At 45.2% G+C, this 20,503-nt stretch overlaps 1 protein-coding gene across 1 annotated transcript in view; it reads right to left on the reverse strand.

Annotated features, from left to right (window-relative positions):
• Positions 1–20,503, reverse strand: part of MSH4 (mutS homolog 4) — a 57,752-nt gene that overhangs the window by 29,124 nt on the left and 8,125 nt on the right. Inside the window, exons 4-10 of the mRNA XM_051999396.1 lie at positions 19,604–19,714; positions 17,518–17,633; positions 14,994–15,167; positions 7,720–7,892; positions 7,097–7,164; positions 5,702–5,776; positions 3,366–3,430 (exon numbers count right to left, since the gene is read on the reverse strand). Of these exons, the coding sequence (XP_051855356.1) occupies positions 3,366–3,430; positions 5,702–5,776; positions 7,097–7,164; positions 7,720–7,892; positions 14,994–15,167; positions 17,518–17,633; positions 19,604–19,714 (782 nt within the window). The remainder of the gene's footprint in view (positions 1–3,365; positions 3,431–5,701; positions 5,777–7,096; positions 7,165–7,719; positions 7,893–14,993; positions 15,168–17,517; positions 17,634–19,603; positions 19,715–20,503) is intronic.

A 20,503-nucleotide genomic window follows, 5' to 3' on the forward strand; every position in this document is an offset into this window, starting at 1 on the left:
GGGGCGGCTCCTCCGCCTCTGTCTCACTGTGGTCACTGATCCACACCATCCATCAGACCGCCAAAGGAAATGCCATGGCTGGGATAAGAACCGAGTCCTTCACATACTTGCAGGCGGGAGTCCCCAAATCCGGTTCCTGCCAGTTAGACCTGGGCCAGTCCACTTTTCTGCTCCTTCAGTTTCCTTAGCTCTAAAATGTGGATCACAGCAGCACCGCCCTCCCGAGGCTGCCGTCGGGGTCAGAGAGACGACGCTGGGAGAGGCGCTGGAACCTCGGCAGGCTAAGGCCCCTCATCGCCGTCCAGCAGCCAGAGGCAGGCCCTCCTCACTCTTCAGCCTCGGCCCTGGCCCCCGGTCACACAAGGGATCCACGGGAAAATCCCACCTATCGGAATAAAGTCCGGAGGAAGCCCCAGGAATGCTGACTCCTGCCTTAGCCCGTGTGGAGGGCCGGCTCCTGAGAGCTGCTCTCTGGGGCTCCTCGCAGGCCAGGCCTCCTGATGTCTGCCCCGACGCCCATGACAGTGCCCCACCTGCTCCAGGGGTCACAGTCTCCACACGCGATGGCCTGGACTCCCGCAGTCTCCCAGGCCGGGCGGGCTCCCTGGCGTCTCCCGGCCCAGAATGCCCTTCCTCCTCATCGGCTTCCTGCAGGGCCCAGGGAAAAGGGCCTGCTCTGTGAACCTGAAGGTGGGCCCTTCTCTCCAGAGGGGACATGCACACACATACACACAGACACACAGACACACACATACACACATACACACAGACACACACAGACACACAGACACACAGACACACACATACACACAGACACACAGACACACATACCACACACATACCACACACACAGACACAGACACACACACACCACACACACACCACACACACACATAGACACACACACACACACCGCACACACACACACCACACACACAGACACATACAGACACACACACACCACACACACACAGACACACACAGACACACAGAGACACACACACACCACACACACACACAGACACACACAGACACACAGACACACACACACACAGACACACACACACACACATACACACAGACACACACACACATTTTTACACACACTTTTCCCTCCTGAGAAGGTGAGTTCTTTGAGGACAAAGGCGGCTTTGCTTTTTCTTTGCAGCCTTCGCACTCAGCACAGCCTGACACCTTCCGTATTCCCTGTTCTATTATAAATTATTACAAATGATAGCAATAACTAGCATTCATATAGCGCATGGGGGGTTTGCAGTGTTTTACAATTATTTCATTTGATCCTCATGACAACTCTGGGAAGTAGACGCTATTATGTGCACTTTACAAATGAGGAAACGGAGGCAGATGGAGCCTAAGGGAGGCTCCATTTAGACTCGGGTCTTTTGTGTAATGGGCTGAGGCTTGAGCTGATGCACTGAGGTCCCAAGCACATGAGGCTAAATAGTCATTGGACCATACTCTATTAATATATAAGCTTGGAGAAAGAATGGCCCCTGCCCACTCTTTGTGCAAGTCCTCATGTGTTGTATAGGAAATGACGATTCTGGTGGGTGGAGGCAGGGGAGTGGAAAAGGAAGGGGAGGAGAGCAGATATCTCTCGCGCTCTCTCTCTGCTAGTTGGCTTCCTGTCGCAGCTGCCCATGTTGCTATCACAATCCTTCTTGCCCATATTGCTATCACAATCTTTTTTCACCTCTTCACTTCAATAAAGACTGAAGATTTTTCCCTTAACCTGAGTTCCTGACTCCGGCTGATTTTAAATACGCGATCATTACACTTTTGGACTCCGGGTCCAGCATCCGGCGCCATCCGGATTCTTTACGTGTTTGATAACTGACTGATAAAGCCCTTTGGCTACAAGGTAGAGCACCCAAAGAGGAACGATGACCGGAGCCAGACTGCAAGGGGCTTTGAATGCCAAGATGAGAGTCTGCATCACATCCCGGAGGGCACAGTTCCCAGATTTTTTTTGAAAAAAATCTGTTTTAAGAATCTCCAGGAGGAAGCCTTGTGAGGGGTGGATGGTAAAGAAGACAATGAGTTTGGTCTTGTAAGAGGCCAGATGGAGGCCTGAAGGAAGGTGCTGGCAAGGGCAGGGAAGGGCGCAGATGCAAGGCTTATGGTGAGGGCAGGATGCTCGCTGGGCTGTTTCTTCTTCTGGAAAGTTTCATTGTCACTGGAAAGTTTTCCATTGTGTCTTTAGGATTTCATCCTTGAGGGATCCCCCTGTCCCACTCAGCCTGATGATCTTGAATATTCCAGACTTTCTCCACCTTTTCTTCCTCAGCCCAAGGAGCTGACATACACACGTCGGGTATTTTCATCACAGTCTTTTTGAGAACGTTTATGGCCATGGGTTCTTCCAAGATTTCCAAGAAGGAGCAAGGGCCTCTGACAATGTCCCCAGATACATTTAAGCAGCTGCGCCCACTCCTGCCTATAAGCCCCCTTCCTTGCACAAAGCTGGGAAGCTCAGAGCGGACACGATCCTTGTGGCCCTCAGCTACTGCGCTGACTTTACCGAAGGCAATGAAGTTTAACAGGGTCAAGTGTCCTGTCATATAAATGGACTTGAACATCACCTGCTCAAACATAATGTAGGGCAGACACGTGGTTTTAGGGTACCGTAGGCTCACTACAACACACATAAAAAAAGGGAAGGAGCCTTCAGGCGCGTTGCCCAGAACACGGGACGGATAACCCACCGGCCTTCCAGCCTGTGCAGATACTTTGGGCAGGAGTCTGGCGGCTAACAGGAGGAGGCAGAGGGAGGGTAAACGGAAAGGTGCCCTCGAAGGCCACCGCATTTGAAGAAGGTCACTGAGAAGCTGTAGTTATCCGGGGGGGAGGGGGGTGGTTAGTGAGGGGGCCATAAAACCATACTAAAGTAGCATTTAGGGGTGTAGAGTCCTGGAGAACACTGGGGAAACATGGTTATTGTCTTCAGATATTTGAACAGCTGCCATATGGAAAAGAAAGCATATGTACATATACATATGTGCATATATACATGTGTTTGTGTGTATTCTGCTAGTTCCGTAAGAATTTTGCCAAATTTTGTGAAGAAGTCTGAAGCTTCTGAAGGCTAAAATGAAGAAGCTTTCCAGATAGCCAATCAACAGATCCAGCTTTCCACAAAATCTGTATTCTCCCTTAGCACAAACAAGCAATAGATCCTTTCCCAGTAATTACATTTGTCACCTAAAATGTGTTTTTAAAAGAAATGTTCTACCAAAGATAGAGGAATTATAGCATAAAGTCTAATTAACTATCTTTATATTCAAAACGCAATCAAAATGCAAAGAAAATCAGTTGATCATTGAGTAGAGAAGCTGAAAAAATACCTGTTGTCTTCTAAGGAACTGTAGTAAGCCTTCAACAGGGGTGTGTTACACTTCTTCAGCACCGCCTAGTAAGTGAACATTTTAAAATTATGATTCATAAACACACAATAAATCAAGAAAGCTCAATTGTGATCTTACTATATATCCAATTCTTCCTTAACATTTTTGATCACCAAAACAAAGTTTCAAATGACTACTCTCCACTTATTTCTGAGAGATCTGTGCTTATTCAATTTAATGCAATGCAGAACATGATAGACAATAAAAATCTGGACAACAGCTTAGGGGCTAAAATGCTCTACTCTAGTCTAAAAGTCTCTTCATGCAAAAATGAGGTGTTTTTTAAATTTAGGCAAACTCTATCATTCATAGAAGAAGGTGGAAAAAATGAAACATGTATTTCAAGCTTTTAATTAGCATCCTTTTCGGGGATCAGTGGCAGCTCTTAAAATCTTGAGGGATTTGGTCTGTCCAAAGTGCCATTGTCATTCCATCCACATCAGAATGCACCTCTCCGCTTACTACAGGAAAAATCCAGCATGAGTTCCGACTGACCAAGCAGCCAGCAGCCAGATTCCTCTGCTTTGGTACCAGGGCATGCATTTCTACCCCTATGCCACTGGCGTTCGGGCCCAGGCCATTCAGTGTCTTAGGACATAATCACGAGGGGGTACAGCATTGGAGAAAACCGCAGGTTTGCAGTCCAAGGTCCCGGGGTCACCCAGTTACGCCATATTTTACTCAACTTGACAGTGGGAAAGTTGGTTTCCCTCTGTGGGCCCAGGCTTCCCTTACAGCACGTGCCCATTCATCATCCAGAAAATGAGTAGGGGGAATTAAATGATACCCAGCAGCCGCCCCTGCTACCTCTGGCTTCCAAGAAGCTTTCCATGATCCGCTTAGTCATAGTCATTGTTTCCCCATATCCAGTATCTTATATCCCCTTCACATTTTGCCCTGCTCTTTTATCTGTTCTGGTTCTGATTCTGCCCGGTGATGTCACTGGTCTACTGATAGAGAAGGCAATGAAGGCACAGACTCGGGGCTGATGGACCAAGTTTGTGGTCCTGGTGACACGACCAGCACGTATCAGGGGGTCCCCCAATAGCAGAGGGCTCCATTCCGCCATCACTCCTCCCCTGATGCTTCTCTTACTAGGGACACTGCTTTATCCTGGGCCTTCCCTTCCCTGTCTGACAGTCCCTTCTCCATGCCTTCTTTGCTGGGTTCTCCTCAAGGTGTCTTGAGGCCCCCAAGATTCATCCTGAGGCCTCTTCTTTTCTCTCCCCTTGTCTATTCTTAACTTTTTTTATGTCAGGGGCCTCTTTGCTAATACAGGGAAATGTGTGGACCCCTCACAGAATGATGTCTTTTAACAGCACAAACCAGTGTACATCACAGAGGAAGCCAATTATAATGAAAAAGCAAAGTCCTCAGACTTGGGGCTCCTCACGATTTCCCCCTGGCTTCCATGAGTTATCTCTTAAGGCACAGGGAGGCACTTGCCCAGGGTCACCAGGGATTGGATTCCAACCTTCCTGACCTGTCCCCTTCCTACCAGCTACTAGCTGCTCCTTGAACCCTGTGCTCCACTTCACCTCTATGTCTTTGTCCTGAGTGTCTCCCAACCCGGGGATACTGGATCCCATCACCTCCATGTCTTCATTTTCCCTGGGTCCTTCGAGGCTTTCCAGGTACCCCCAGCCCCTTTACCCCATATAGTTTCATCTACCTGGTTATTAATGGTTATTATCTGGTTATTAAAGAGCTCTTTGGAGGTGGGGACTGTTTTTGCTTTTCTTCATACCTAGTGCACTTAGCAGGTATATAGGAAACAATTAATGAATGCTTGCTGAGTGACTTAAAGCATTTCTATTCTGCTTTGTCACTCCCTTTTAGGACCTTAAGGTCCTCAAATATCTAGCACTTATTATATATATATATATATAATATATATATATATATATATATATATATATATATATATATATATATATATATATATGCACAGAGAGAGAGAGAGAGAGAGAGAGAGAGAGAGAGAGAGAGACCAAGAACGTGCTGTTTAGGATATTCTAAAGGAAGGAAGGAAAAACTAAATGTGGGAGTTTCTTGCATTTCTCCTTCCACCTCCTTCCTTGTCTATTGATTTCTGGGAAGAAACCAAAGCGAAATGCTCAGACTCTCATTCCTACCCTTCTCCACTAGCCCGGATTTCAGTCCGATACCATATCTGGTTAGCCAGGCCTGCATAACTATGTCTTAAGTCAAGTGAATCTGGTGGATAACATCACAGAACTGTACCATAAAATGTATTTGTGACTTTTAAAAATTACCTTTAAAGGATCCACAAGTTCCAGAGTATGCTTTAGGTAAATTAAATTTGTTATCTTGGATTCAGACGCTTTTACCTGTTGGGGAAAATACAAAATTCAAATAACTAAGAAAATTTTTGCTCACCAATATTTTAAATGTTATAACATCATATTTACAAAATATTAGATTATTCAAAACCCAAAGAGCGCCACTGTGGAGAAGGTCCTCAGAGTAGTGCTGTAAGAAGCTGGTAAGCAATGCCATCTTGAAGATCCAATGCGAAGAAAATTAAATCCATGTGAACTCCCAACTATATTCCATTTCAAAAGGTAAACCCCGCAAGTCCAAAATCCCACTAAAAAGCTCAGCTACACCGCCAAGCCCCACCTTTGGTGCGCACCACAGCCAGGCCTTGGAGGGGCAGGGGGAAGGGGGGGAGGGCACACCCCCAGCAGGCAGGCTGGGCCCAAGGCAAGGGCGTAGCTTCCCTCAGTCCAGAGAAGGGCGGGGCGCCGCCATTTGTTCCCAGCTCTCCCCTGGCCCCAACGGGGCCAGAGGCTCCTCCTGTTTCCCCCAGCCCAGGACCTTTCTCCTCCTGTCTCTGAGCCCACCCAAGCCCTTGAACAGTCCCTATGGGTTCTGGATCCAAGGCCCTTTCCCTTGCCTTCGGCCCAGCTCCTGCTCTGTCCAGCTTGCGGAGCGCTCCAGACCCGGCACGATGTGGGCAGGGCACCCCACCGTTCCCCCGGCTCTTTGGCCGCTCTGTCTCCCTGCCAAGTCATCCCAAGCTTGTGGTCACCCTAAGTCTCTAGATTTTTTTCTAAAACCCGACTGGCTGGGCCCTCCACCGTAGGCTCAGTGCGCTTATTTTTGGTGGCCAGGTACAAGACCTCCTGAACTTTGGGGTATAAGATTCTTTGGGTTTCTGACTCTGCCATCCACTGTGCCAGTTCTAGCTCCCGTCTCTGTGTCACGGGCAAGTCTAACGAGCACAGATCAATGTCTCTGCAAGTTATTGAGAAAAATGGGCCCTGGGCCCAGCACGACCCATCGGACACTGTGGGTCACACTCCCGGTGAGCCATGAACAAATTTAGACTGTTAGCAGAATTAACTTCAAATATACTTTAAAAAGTAAATACCTTCAAAATACACACACCGACATGCACATAGACAGAGATATTTCAATTTGGTATCAATGTCGAAAATGAACTGGAATTTTGTCAAATCCTAAAAAATGTTCTAACTCATTAGTCAAGATTCACGTTGAAATCACCATTTCCTTTTTCCCTTTCAAAGGGCAAGAAGATAATTGTAAAATTAAGACCATTTTAACAAATCACATTAATTCTTTTAAACAATTACTCTAAGGCAGCTAATGGAAACATCTTTTTAAAAGCATATACATCACCGCACCGTGTCTTGCTTTGGTATTTGTACAAGAACTGAAAGCAGCTGCTCTGTGTCCAGAAATTTTGAAATAACTGCAATAAGAAATAAAGGAGAGCAAGGACATAAGTCAAGCTTCCACTAAGCCATAGGCAGTAAACCATTTGTCTTGGCAGCCATAACATTCTTTGCAGGTAGAAACATTCAACAAATGCTTCTTGACTTGAACGGACACAAAAGGCCTGGTCATCTGCCATAAGAGTGGAGATAAAATGGCAAGTTTTCAAGAGATGCCTTTGGAGCTTTAGGGTTAGAAGGCCCAGCTGAGATTCAAAACTTTGATTTATGATATTCTCTATTTTCTCTTCCTCAGTAGCCCTGAAATACTGGTGGAAAAAAATCAGATGATAAAGCTTCTCCAGGGAAGAGAATTCAAAGGTCGGTAAGAGTAAGTAGTCTGAGGGATTAAATATAGCATGTGAAAAAGCACTGGGTACTATTTAAGAGAGAGGTGTTTCCAGAAATTAAAGAGTGTAAGCCCCAAACTATTTAATTTAATATAAAAACAGAACAGTGGGATGAGGTGAAAAGACCGTTTTACTAAGCCCAAGTTTTAAAACTTGCAATTCTATAACTCAGTAAACCTTTACCTGACTGAAGACCAAAGAAGAGTTCCTCATCCTGAAGAAGTTCCTCAACACAATCTAGTCTCATGTTGATTGTTTCCACATCAGTCAGAGGTTCTAGAATATTAGAACGAAGTCTCCGACTCCCTCCAGGTGTTTTAGTGTGATTTAGAACACCAAAGAGAGTGTGACTGCTCCTTTGAAGCCATAAGGAAAGAAAATTGCACTCAGCACAGCAAAAGGGAAAAAAGCCAATAAAAATTCTTTTAAATTTCTGGGGAAACTATATAGTAATAGACAATGTATTCATCTGCATTACTGGAAAGCACTTAGCACAGTGCCTACCTGGCACAAAGGAAGCACTGTATAAATGTTAGTACTATTATTATTATGTTTGCTTATTTAATCATAATCCGCCTTGTTTTTAAGTATATGCACTTCGAGTTCATGAAAGTCTACAGATTATGGCATAGAAGCAATTATACACACTTTGTAGGAACAAAAATAATGCCTTGCAATTCAGTTCAGTACAAATGCAAAAACATTTTTATACAATCTAAGAAGCTAGGGGCAGAGTATAATTAGGAAGGAATTTAATTCAAAAACCAAAATGTCTGAGCTATTAAATATAGATCATTTCAGTGGAATAATTACTAAGGGAGAAAAAAAACAACTTTTCCTAGATCATGTAAAACCTTGTACACTAATAGAAATCCTCATCATTAGCAGAAATTAAGTGATGCATTTTTGGCATGATTCTTTTAATAATCTCTAAAAAGCAAACATAAATCAATGCTCAGCTATCGTTCTCTCTCATGATCAATTTTGGACCTTGATTTTCCTGACTAATGGTGGGGATAACAATAAGAGGCCCATTACCAACTACTCACTATAAGCAGGGGTCAGTAAGTTATGGGGATGGTGAACACAAGGCAAAACCTTAGAAAAATAAAGGCTGTTTCAACAGCTCTGCCTCCTGCTGGTGGTTCTTTATGTGGACACACCTGGCCTTTAGTCTCTTCAATAAATGTTTGTGAATGAGTCTGAGGAGACCAAAGCACCTGGGATGCAAGGCTGCACACTCTGCTGGGGCTACTCCTGCTCACAACTTGCTTCATGAACGTACCAAAAAGACCACATCTTGGTGGTCTCAGACCATTCCCCAACACTAACCTAGGAACAACCAGACCACTGTTGATAAGGGATGTTTAGTTCCTTTGCCTGAAGAAAAGGGAGCATTATAGTCAACATAAGCCCTCCTCCTCCAGGAGACCAGGTTGGGCCTTTAACAGAGAGTGGAAGACCTGAAAGTAGGCCCTGGTGAAGTTCATCACGGTACCCAGGTACTACAGAAAGGAAGAAATGGAGACCGCTATGGCCCAGCACATCATCAACTGAAGTGCCTCAAAGCAAGGAGTGAGCCAGTTTGTGAGAATTAGGGTGATCTGGTTTCCAGAGTTTGGAAAAACTGACTTGGAGAAAGGAAACTTAAATAGTAAAAATCGAAATCTAACAACTGAAAGGCTGGGACCCACAAGGACATCAAAGAATGTCATCAGGAGGGGAGGTTTTGAGTTGGAGCTTCCTTTAGAAGGAGCCCTCTGGACTTTCCCCCCTTCCCCTCCTTGGGTTTTTTTCCAAAAGAATAAAAAAAAATTATAACTACAGATTTCAACAGGCAGAACTTCATGCCAGAGATGAGAATTACTGACCAGCTTATTCTTAGAGATTACTATTTAAAAAAAAAAAAAAAACATTCTGGGAACTCAGGTATTCCCAGACTGTCCTGTTTATGGAGAATAATGAAAGGTGAATCTCTTAATATGCGAGCCCGAAACATTCTAGTCAGCCCATTCGGTTTTACTGCCTGGAATTCTTTAAAGCAGGTCACAACAATCCGAGAGATGTTGACTAACACATCTTTAGACAGTTCTGGGACTGCTCTGCTAGGTGGATTCCACCTGGCTCCTCCTAGATCCTGCCTTTATCTCCCCAGATTCCTGCCTGGTTCTTCCCCTTGCTCAGAGAGCCAGAGACTTCAAAATGCAAACTTCTCTTTCAGTGTGACTGCCTTCTGGCCTGTATTTGCTTGAGCCCATAAAGCTATTCAGGTAAAATAAATAACCACCCTTTCTAACCTAGAATGGATGCCTAGTCTCTACTATGATATTTTTATAATATTCTTTTACAATCTATTGCTCTCCCAAATCTATTTCATATTACTACTCTTAGTGCCTTGTTTTACCACTTAAAGAAAAAAAAATAGCATTATTTTGATAGCTCAGCTCTAAATTCCTATTGGGCTAAGAAGCACTAGTTGAGAAGCTGTATCTCCCTATTACCTCTCCAGCATTTAATCCATGGCATCATTTTAACTCTTCATGAAAGCTGTGACATAAGCATTCATCATACAATGGATTTAGAGCTGGCCTGAGATTTAGACTGGGGTTCAATGTCTCCGCACTTACTATGTGACCATTGACAAGTCATCTTACTTTCAAAGTTCTCCTCTGTAAAATGGGCATAACAATCCCTGTAACACTGTTCTCAAATGACTGAGGATCAAATGAGATTCATATGAAAAGCATTTATTATTCTTCATTCTTTACAATCAAAAATTTGAGCCTGAGCCTTTCCAAACAGATCCATTATTTCTTTTGCACCCCTGCTCCCAAATTCTAATTGCACATGCGGAGTGGGTCACTGCCCAATGTTTGTTTTGGTTCTATTTCGACCCTTCCCCCCAAACCTGCAGGCACCTAGTTTATACTCTCCCCAGTATCTCATGCTCAAAAATCTGCACCCTGATATAAAAGAAGGGGAATAAGGTACTGGGGGAATCACTGGGGGAATCACAGGAGATAATGTGGAGACAACAACCTGTGAGCCAGGATGCTAATGATGACCAAAACCATGGCCTCTGGTACAGTTTTGGGGAAGATTCAGGCTAATCAAAGCCTAAGGCAACTGGAATGGACCTCTGGAAGGGTAGCAGATTTATTTAGGGCCTAAGAGGGATTCCTGGGGTGCTCTGCCAGCTTCTAGGGAAATGAGTTAGGTTCTTCATTGTCATAAACCTGGGCAACTTCCTGAATTTTCTGCTTTGGGGAGGAGGATTATTGTGACTACTATGTCTTGAGGCTGTTAACTCCCACATGCGCACACACAGTTGGGTTTAGAAACTGAGTTAGTTTTTTTGGTATACAATCCGTAATTTAATTATACCTTTTTTGAAGGAGCAAGGTAGAATTGTGAGAACTGGATGAGGGTTTAGTTCCGAACCAGTTATGAACTTAAAATAAAATTGAGATCTAAGAAATGCTGGGTAGGACAGGGAACAAGGAAACAAAACTAATAGAAGAAAAATATAATCAGCGGTCGGGGATTCAGACTTGAAAATGGAGGGAAAATGTAAACAAAGATCGAGGGTTAGAAGAAGAAACACATAGTATAATGTAGTCAGAGATGCAGGCTTCCAATAAGAAACAAGATAATCAGGGGTGGGAACTCACAAGTGGAAGGGAAGATGTAAATAAGGACTTACACTTAGGTGAGGGGAGCAGCTATGATGTAATGGGAGAGGAGACTCCCCAGATAGGCTGTAGAGTACAGGGAATATAGCCCCTCTGGGAGACAACCCTAGGGAGTTCTCCCTGACCTTGTGGTGCTTCTGTGCCAACAATCTGTCAGGGATTCTAAAGGCTTCTGGCTCTGGAATCTGTGATCCCGATTGTTCTGGCAATGTCTGCCAATGACAGTAAAAGTCTTCTGGCTGAGGAACAGAATTTCTTCCCTAAGACTTTGGGAAGATATATAAGTGATCCTGAAGCCCTCTTGAAGAAGGGATCCCGAAATCCTAAAAATCCTTGAAGGAGAAAATCTCCTTCAACTCTGCCTCAGTAAGAGCCCTCCCCCCCCCCCAAGACAAACAGTTTTGTTCAGTTATCTACAATTCCAACCCTATTCAATTAAAAGAATGCATTCAATTCAAATTCCAGCTCAAGCAGAAACCCAGCTTGTAGATGAGCCAACTTGGGCTGTCCCAGCCCCCACCAAGACACCCAATATAACAGCTTCCATCAACGAGAGTCTTTGCAGATGGACCCAGATAGCTCACTCAGCTGTCAGAACTTTCTGTCCACTGAGAACCACATTCTCAGTGCAAAACTCCATTTTCCATAGATCTGCCACTAGAGAAGTCAGCCTCTGGTTAAACTGATTTCTATCTAACAATAAACTTTCATTTTGCAACTAATAATTTGGGAATGAGTGAATTCTTTCACTCCTAGAACCTGCGGCAGATTTAAAGGGGATTCTTAGTAACTCTTTTATTGCCACTAATCTAGAGCACCAGGAATCTAGACCACTCAAACAACATCACTCTGACCTAAGAGTGCTCTCGTTCTGACGATCTATCAATGATTTCAGTCTTCTAAGCTCTAGGATGGTCCTAGATCTGCTGGTCAGATAATCCAGTTCCTGAGACCACTCCTCAGTTCTACCTCTAGGCCATAAAATCAGCACATCAATAAGTCAAAGAACTGAATAAATTTATCTCCTTGCTCCTGGTTCTTTTGGAATTTCCCCTAATGCCAAGGAAGAAGTACTGATGTAACCTGGGGTGGAGATTCACCCTCAAGGGGAGGATTAGGCACTTTGGATAGATTGTGACTGTTGTAATCCTTACAAACTGCTAACTAATTAGAGTTGATCTAATCTTACAAGAAGATTTTGGCCAGAACCTGAAACAAGAACTAAGTAGTACAATGCTTGTGTTACACCTTTGTGTGCACACCTCCCTTAAAGCTCTTTGGGCCAGAGAGCACTATGGGAGAAAACCCATAATCCCATTCTCTCAGAAGATTCACATATAAGGCCAGTGAAGAAAGATCTATTCCAGAATACATTTTCCACTTGGCTGGCTGGTCGCAGAGGAGAGTTCAGCTGGACTCGAGAGAAGCGACTCTGGTGCAGACACAGAGCACTTTGACAGATTTCAGCGGAATTACGCCAGAAGCCCTCTCTCCGAGGCAAGGCAGAATATTTTCCACTTGGCTGGCTGGTGGCAGACGAAGAGTTTTCAGAGGATAAAGCTACGAGTGGAGAGTTCAGTGGACAACCAGATTCATCTTCATCTCACACCACTGTAGCTGGTGGCTGGGCTCCTGCACGCCCCCCACTGAGACCAAGCTGGTCTGAAAGACTCACCAGAAAGCTAGCCAAGCCCCAAGTGAAGGAGACAAGAGATTCATTCCATCTCTGTGCTGGTTGGAGGCTAAAGGACAAAACCCTTGGATTTGGAGACATTCGGAGGGCTCTAAGCTAAACCGGCTGTATATTGAGAAAAACAAGAACTCCAACATTTGAACTCCCAACATGTGACCTCTGGTACTCAGTCCATAGAGACTCTGGGGTGGTGTTGAGGGGTGGGATACCCTAAAATTAATGGGGGTCCCCAGGCCGGTGTCACAGGTTTTGCAAAAGAATTCGCAGTTCTGTCTCAATAAGGGTTGGCAAAAAATGAGAAGCTCTTTTTCTCAGTGGGCTCCTTCCTGATTAGGAAGATAGCAAAGGTTGGGATACAGAGTCTTGATTTTATTTAGCCTTTTATGGCTTGGAGCTAGGGATCGATCAAATCAATAAAGGTGGTGAGTATTTCCCAGCCCAAAGTGATTCCAGATCATTTGGAGGTGGGAGTTTCCAGTGGGAACCAGGTAGTTTTTCCAGAGTTGGGAGGGGTTAAGATTCAGAGTTTTTTCTAATCCAGGTCCAGCCCCCTCAAAGATCAAGGGGGCACACTTCTATTACATCAGAGGTGATGTGGGAAAGATTCCTATCTTTGATTCCCAAACCCCTCTAGTTAATGTAATTACCCTTTGACTCACAAACCCTGGTCCCTTTGAATTGCAATAGAAGATCCGGACCTGTCCCAGTCCCACCTGGATCTGAGCCAACTTTGGGGCTACAACAAAAGCCCCTTGAGCTAAATCTCCCATTATAAAAGGTACACGCTGGGACCCCCTCTTTGCAGAGATTCCAAACATACTAGCCATGTGAGGACCCTCTGTCCACTGGACCCTCTGTCCGGTGCCCTTCTTCTCTCTACCTTCACCTGTACTTTAATCTTGCTTACCCAATAATAAACCTCTTTTATCAATCTAGCTCTTGGGCCAATAAATGCTTTTATTGGGGACTCCCGCTGCTACTAAACCTCATTTACTGCCGTATCCTTGCGCCAAATCCAGGGGGGTTGCAGGGAAGCTCTGCCCAAACCTGCCACTAGACCTCAACTAAACCCTAATTTCATTTAGGTACCCCAAATCTAGACCTCAACAGAGGGACTTGTGTTTCAGAAATAAAAAAGACATATCAATTGATGCTAAGTGTTCCTATTCTATAGGACACCCACTTCTGCAGCTGTGTAATCGAAGATTTTAACTCCACCCCTCCCAAGTCCAATGCAGTTATTTCTCACAGAAGGAGGAGAGGAGGACAGGAATATCGTATCTATGACTTAATCTGTGCAGGGGATTTCAGGTGATGGGAAAAGAAATGCCTCAGAAGTGATAATAAGAAATAGATTTGGAAGAGTGGAGTGGTTAGCGACATGGAGTCACCATGACATAGACTCCATCACAGATAAGAAATTTGCCATTTATTATGGGCTCAAACAAAGAGCATTAGGCAAGGAAGAGTCATATTGGGGGGACTAGGACAGGATTTAGGGAATAAGGAGAGGAACCAGAAAAGAGTTTGGTTGTCCGAAGATATGCTAATCAAGATGGTCTCGAAGGGTGACATGGGATGGATGGATTAACAATGAATTTGGGCTTCAGGTCATTCTATGGAAACAGGACAGACTGGGAGAAGTGACTTGATTATATGATTAATAACAGGAAGTGGATGGGCTTGTTTTAGCAATTCCTGAGAATAAGCTGGTTTAGGGTCTACATCACTGCTGTAGAGACTCCCTCCACGGAGACTCATCAGCAGCTTCTCTATAATCTAAAATCTAAGGTCAAATGAATTAGTCCACAGTCACACAACTAGTATATATCAGAGGCAGGACTTCAGGGGTGTCCTTGTGGCTCCAATGCCAGCTCTCTGTCTGCTCTGCTCAGATGCCCTTTAGCTATGTGTTAAAAGGTCTAATGAGTATTAAATGATGATAAAAATCATGGATTTACAAAATCCCCCCACAATTACACACAAAAGAACTTGAAATCAGCAATATTCTTAGACAAAAACAATATTTTTTAAAGTATATTACGGGCTTTAAAAAAATGGAACAATGTTACCTGTAATCGTGATTATTAACTAATAGTTCAAGATTTTGAGCTGATGAAGCATCGATCATGACTGTCTTCTCACTGCCCTGGAAACAAATCTTCAAAGACTTTGGTGCATAAACTGAATTTTGAATAAATTCCATGTATTTCAGCAAGGCTGCAACAGCTGCCAGACAGTAATACCTGTAAGACAACCAACACAAGATGTCTCTGCAAGTCTTAATCATCATAATGTAAAAAAAGAAACTTTCTCTTACAAGTTCCCGCTCCCTGAAGCACAGCGATCTAGAAAAGCAATTTGTAATTAAACGCTTCCTGGCTCTATCCCAGGAGCACCTGTTCCAATGTTCTCTTAGGCCCTCAGCCCCCCCAATAATCCCATTAGCTGTCCCTCCTACTAGATGGCATTGCCTCAACCGTCACTGACAAAACAGGGACCTTTTCTCCTGGACTCTTCTCTGCTCAGACGACTTGGTCCTTCTCATCACCAGCGTCCCTCTTGCAGCCTGGCTTCTGTTTCTTCCCACTGATGGGTGCAGCTTCTGGGGGCGATGTGGCAGTAACCCCTAGGCCACCTGGCCCTGGGCGTGCTGCAGCCCCAAACACTGCCAATCACAAGCTGGGGGTCAGTGATGACAGGGTTTCTGAGACAATGCCCAGGGGCCTGCCAGTCACTGCTCGGCTCTACCGCTGATCCATAACGTTAGCGTATCCATGACGAAGATCCATCTCTGGCTATTACTGTAAATGTTTCTTCTTGCTCCTGGTGCTTTGTTAAATTCTTTCGGGACTGAACCCGCTTCGATTGGCATTAACAGTTATAATAAACTTTGTCCTTACTTGGAGATGGGTTCCAGCCTGAAAATTCTTTTGAGATACCTCGAGCCACCAGCCTGAAACCCCAACCTTTTAGGGTTTTCTTTAAACCTCCACTCCATCATTTTCATAGGACTGACCATTTGGCTGAGCTGAACCAGGTTAAGTCTCATGATAATCTCCCTTCTCTTCTGGCCCCTAGGGGTTCTGCTGTTCTTGGGAAACGGGTCGGGTCTAGTATCTACACCACCAGGCTTGCCTCCAAGAGCTCTGGTTGGCTACCCAGAGAGGTCTAGATCCCTCTCCCTAATCTTTCAGGCTGATTCAAATCAACACTCCCTAGTCAAAGGAGGAAAGGAGGGGGTTCTCACTAGCCCCTGGGCTGCTAAGTCTCAACCAATCACTTTGAGCACCTCGCCTCAGCTTTGTAACCAATCATGTAGTCTGCAGCCCCAAAATGTCCCTTTTGTGCTTTGTTCTAACCTTATAAAAGTATGTCAAGCCTTCTTCTTGGGGTCTTAGGCACATATTCAGGCAAGTCATTGCTCCCTTTACTGAGAGAGGTCCAGTAGCCTATTAGTAAATTGTTATTTTGCTTAGTGAGAATGTACCTCAGTCTACCTCTGTGGACTTTTCACTAGAGACAATATCCAAATCTCCATCACCCTTTGAAAGAGCAACAAAAGTATTAACTAGATTTCGCTGACCATGCCCTCAGGCCATATTCCTTCTTTTCAGTCCAGCTTTGAGGGTGCTCTTTCTCCCCCTCTCCTCCTCATCTTCCCTTCACTTATTTCCTCGCACTCCCAGACCGGTTTGCTTCTTCTGTCCAGCTCTTCCTTCTCAGTCACCTCTGCAGGCCTCTTGTCCACATGCAGCCTCTGAAGCGGACACAAAACCCTTTCTCTCCTCTCCCAGGGACCATATTTGCCCTCATTGATTCAATGTCTCTGTCTCTCTTCCGCCTTCTCTCCAAATTCCACATCCACATTCCGGTTCTAAACCCTCTCGGGAGCCATAATCCTTCCTCGGAGACTGGGACACTTCCCACTGTATATTCCCTAAATATCTAAAACTTAACAGGACCAACGCCATTATCTTTTCCCAGATTGTAAAAGAATCAATGCTTGCTGCAAGGAGGGACCAGCTGACCCGTTAGGTGACTCCCTCTGGGAACTTTTGACTGCGTTGCACATGAGTAGAAGCAGAGGGGGCAGATGCAACTTTCCTGCATTATTCCTTATTTCCCCGCATTTTGATTGCTTTCTATGGTTTTGTGTGCGTGAGATTGTAAGTACTTTGAGGGCAGAGACTGTCCTTCATCTCTTTTTGTGCCCCAGCCCTTGGCCCAGTATCTGGCACACAGCTGGCACTCTACAAATATTGACTGATTGATTAATGTGGTGGAGAAGAGGCAGAGGAAATAATAATTATCGGAGGTGAGCAGAGCATGAGCTGGAAACAGGAAAATGAGGAGAAACACCAACCTAGACAACATGAATAAGGGAACTAAGGGAAGAACTCCAAGGGATAGAGATAGGGGAGCTTAAGGGGATGATGAAGAGAGATGCAGGGATGGAGCTTCCGGCTGGACCCCGAAGCCCCCTAGCCCTCATCGCAGCAAGGAAGGATGTATGAACGACACACATAATTAAGGGGGAGCCTGGGATACTAGTGTCCAACTGCAAAATCAATACTGTTTCTAAGCGACACTTACTTGGACTGGACCTCCATTAAGACAGTGCTGAGCTCTGCCGCACACAGCTGCTCGATGTATTCTAACCCTTTCGTTTCATTGAAGTATTTCCTTTGAATCGTGGTAAAAGTCACATTCTGAAAGAAAGTTCTGCTCTCAAGAGAGATCTCCACATCTCCCCTCCCCCTCACCCCCACAGCAGCCGTCCCTGCAGATCTGCTCAAACACAGGCATGGGTTGCTCAAGTGCCCTAACAGCTTTTACTCATCAGAAGGACCCCCCATCCAGCACCTAAATGTTGAAGGGAACGACTCGATTTCTCCTAGAATTCTCTCCTTTCCTTGACAAACCACAAATCAAATGGAATCAGAGAGTATGGTTGTCTCTCAGGATTCCTGTTCGCAAAGACCGGGGCTTGGAGGTGGGGCAGCCTCCCTTCCACTGCTCCCCCTCAGCTCCACGGGCCCCCCAATAACCGAGGCCGCCAGCCTCGGGACACTTGGGGCCCAAAACAGCTGCTCGAGCTCCCTGATGAGGTCCGAAATGTAGGGGGAGAGAACCTGAAGAACCGGGCCCTGAGGCAGGCAAGGAAAAGGCAAGGAGAGCCCAGTTCAGCCAAGGTCCCACCTCTGAGGGGGTCTTCTCGTCAGAAGTCCAAGTTAAGTCAGACCCCTGAAGCCCCCTCCCACTCATGTTCCATGCTGCCTCATGGGGTCTTTCCCCTTGCCCTCCCCCATGCTCTCTCCCCAAGCCCACTAAGCTTCCCAACCCCACTCCTCCTCCTCACAGCTAACTTTTAGGGTACTAATAAGTCCCTTTCAGGGCTTAGCTACCAGCTGGGGGCATGTCCCACCCTCATGGGGGGCTCCCTTCCTCCTGGGTACCTGAGCTTCCCTGAGGAACCTTTCACCCGCTCTCCCACCCTTTCACGTTTGTCATTGCTGGTGTCTGCTGCCTCCTTTCATTTTGTCTATGACCTCTCCCCTCTTCCTCTGCTCCAGCGTGATTCCCAAGGTCCCGAGAGCACATCCACAGCCAGCCTTCTCCCCACCTTGCCAGCCTTCTTCTCACCCTCCCCTGAGCTGGCCTTCTTCCTGCTTCTCACCCAGACTCCCTCCCCCCCACACCCGCGTTCCTCTCTCTTTCACTGTCTCTGACTTTGGTCGTCCTTCCCTTCCAGCTTCCCCCAAACCCCATCTTCTGCGAGAAGTCTTCCTCAGTCTGCCTTCCATGAGTCTCTTTTGTCCTAAAGACCCCCCCAGGCCCCGCTGTCTTCATGTGAGTCTCCCTCCGGGCTGTGATGCCTTAAAACCAGGAACCACACTTTGGTCTGTCTTTATTCCCTAAGCCCTTAACAACTCCTGTTGACATTGAGATGTGGAACAGAGAAAAGGGCCAAACAGCAAGCCCAGCGGCCTCCAGGGGCCTCCTGACAGTACCACCTTCTGTACAAGAGCCTTTCAAACACCTAACAAGCCTTAAAAAACCCTAAAAAAGTTCCATCTAACTTGTCTTTTCCACCGTTAATTGTTAAAACCCCTTTCCTTCATAACTACACACTCTCTAGCTCTACTTCATATTTGCCATTCCTGGTGCTTACTTCTTCATTTTGCCTGTAGCCCCTTCTCATAAATAAATGTACCTCTTGGCAAGGAGAAATCCCATGTGAATTCTTGACATGTGAACCGCTATCCAGCCCCATCATTTGGTGTGCCTGCCTCAACCTCATCAAGCCTAGTGTTTTAGGAAGGTAAATTTGGGAGCTTTGGAAAGATGGAATGGAGGGGAAAAGCCGAAAAAGCTGCTGGAATACCCCTGGCTCAGGCTACTGAGAGCTGTGGTGGGACAGAAGAAACACAAGTGAGGATGAGGAGGTAGAATACGGAGGAATGGGGGAAGAGCTCAGCCTGACTTCTGAGCCTGGGGGGCTATACAAGGCTGGGGACTTCTCCTGACTGGGAAGGGGAAGGTCAGGAGCCCCCTGCTCCAATCCACCACACCTAGCAGGCACGCTACCAGTGGGTGCACTCCTTCAAGGGAAAGATACAGCTTCATAGATCCTTTACTTTAAATCCTTGTTAAATGTTAAAACATTTTTAAGAATTACCTTGAAATTCTCTGTAATTAAGGTGAAGAGCTTCGTTGGATTCCCCACAACACAGGCAGTGTTCGACATTATTATTTCCAATGGTGCTAAAATTTTTAGCTTAGTAATTACCTGAAAAAATTCACATTAGCAGCTTCTTAAAATACAAATATTCTGAATCATGAAAAAAAATCATTTTCTTCTAGAGAGCTCTTTAAACAAAACCCCAAACAATGGATAATTACTTGGATTTCCAATAATTATGCTAACTTCCACTGCATCCTAAAACATCTTAGGTGAACGTAAACTGACATGGCTATGAATCGAGTTAGGCTACATTCTGCCTGCAACTGGAACAGCTCAAAGTTCAAGCCATACATTCCACATATGTTTCAACCTCTCTGCCGTATCCCCTTACTTTACAATAGTTTTAATTTTTGGTGATTTTCAGAACCCGTCTCTTCCACTGCTAGCAATATAACTAGGGTTGGGCAGATGTCACCATATTTCATGTTGAGATGTGCAGAGACAGGTTAAATATAGATGACAGCAACTTTCAAATCCATTAAGATCATTTCTAAATTTGGGTGAGGTCTAGTGGAGAGAGGGACATTGCAGCTATTTACCCTCCTGCTTAAGACTGGGAATACATACAAGGATTTTACTCATTATAAAAGGCATTATTTTTAGAATCTGATATGCTGAAAAAGTTTATTGTTCTTAAGGTGAGATGATCTGACATCTTGTGGCTCCTCTAGCCTTGTAATCACAAGTATGTCATTTAAAACATATGAGCCATGAGGGAAATACAATTTAAGATAGGGTTGTCCAAAGCTCTTTGTAAATCTTGATGTTTCTCATTATTAACATTAAAGCTTGGATTAAAAGGCTGCAGACACCCGATTCTCTTGGTGGTACCCT

The sequence above is a fragment of the Antechinus flavipes genome, chromosome 4 (assembly GCF_016432865.1).
Source record: "Antechinus flavipes isolate AdamAnt ecotype Samford, QLD, Australia chromosome 4, AdamAnt_v2, whole genome shotgun sequence".
Classification (NCBI taxonomy): domain Eukaryota; kingdom Metazoa; phylum Chordata; class Mammalia; order Dasyuromorphia; family Dasyuridae; genus Antechinus; species Antechinus flavipes.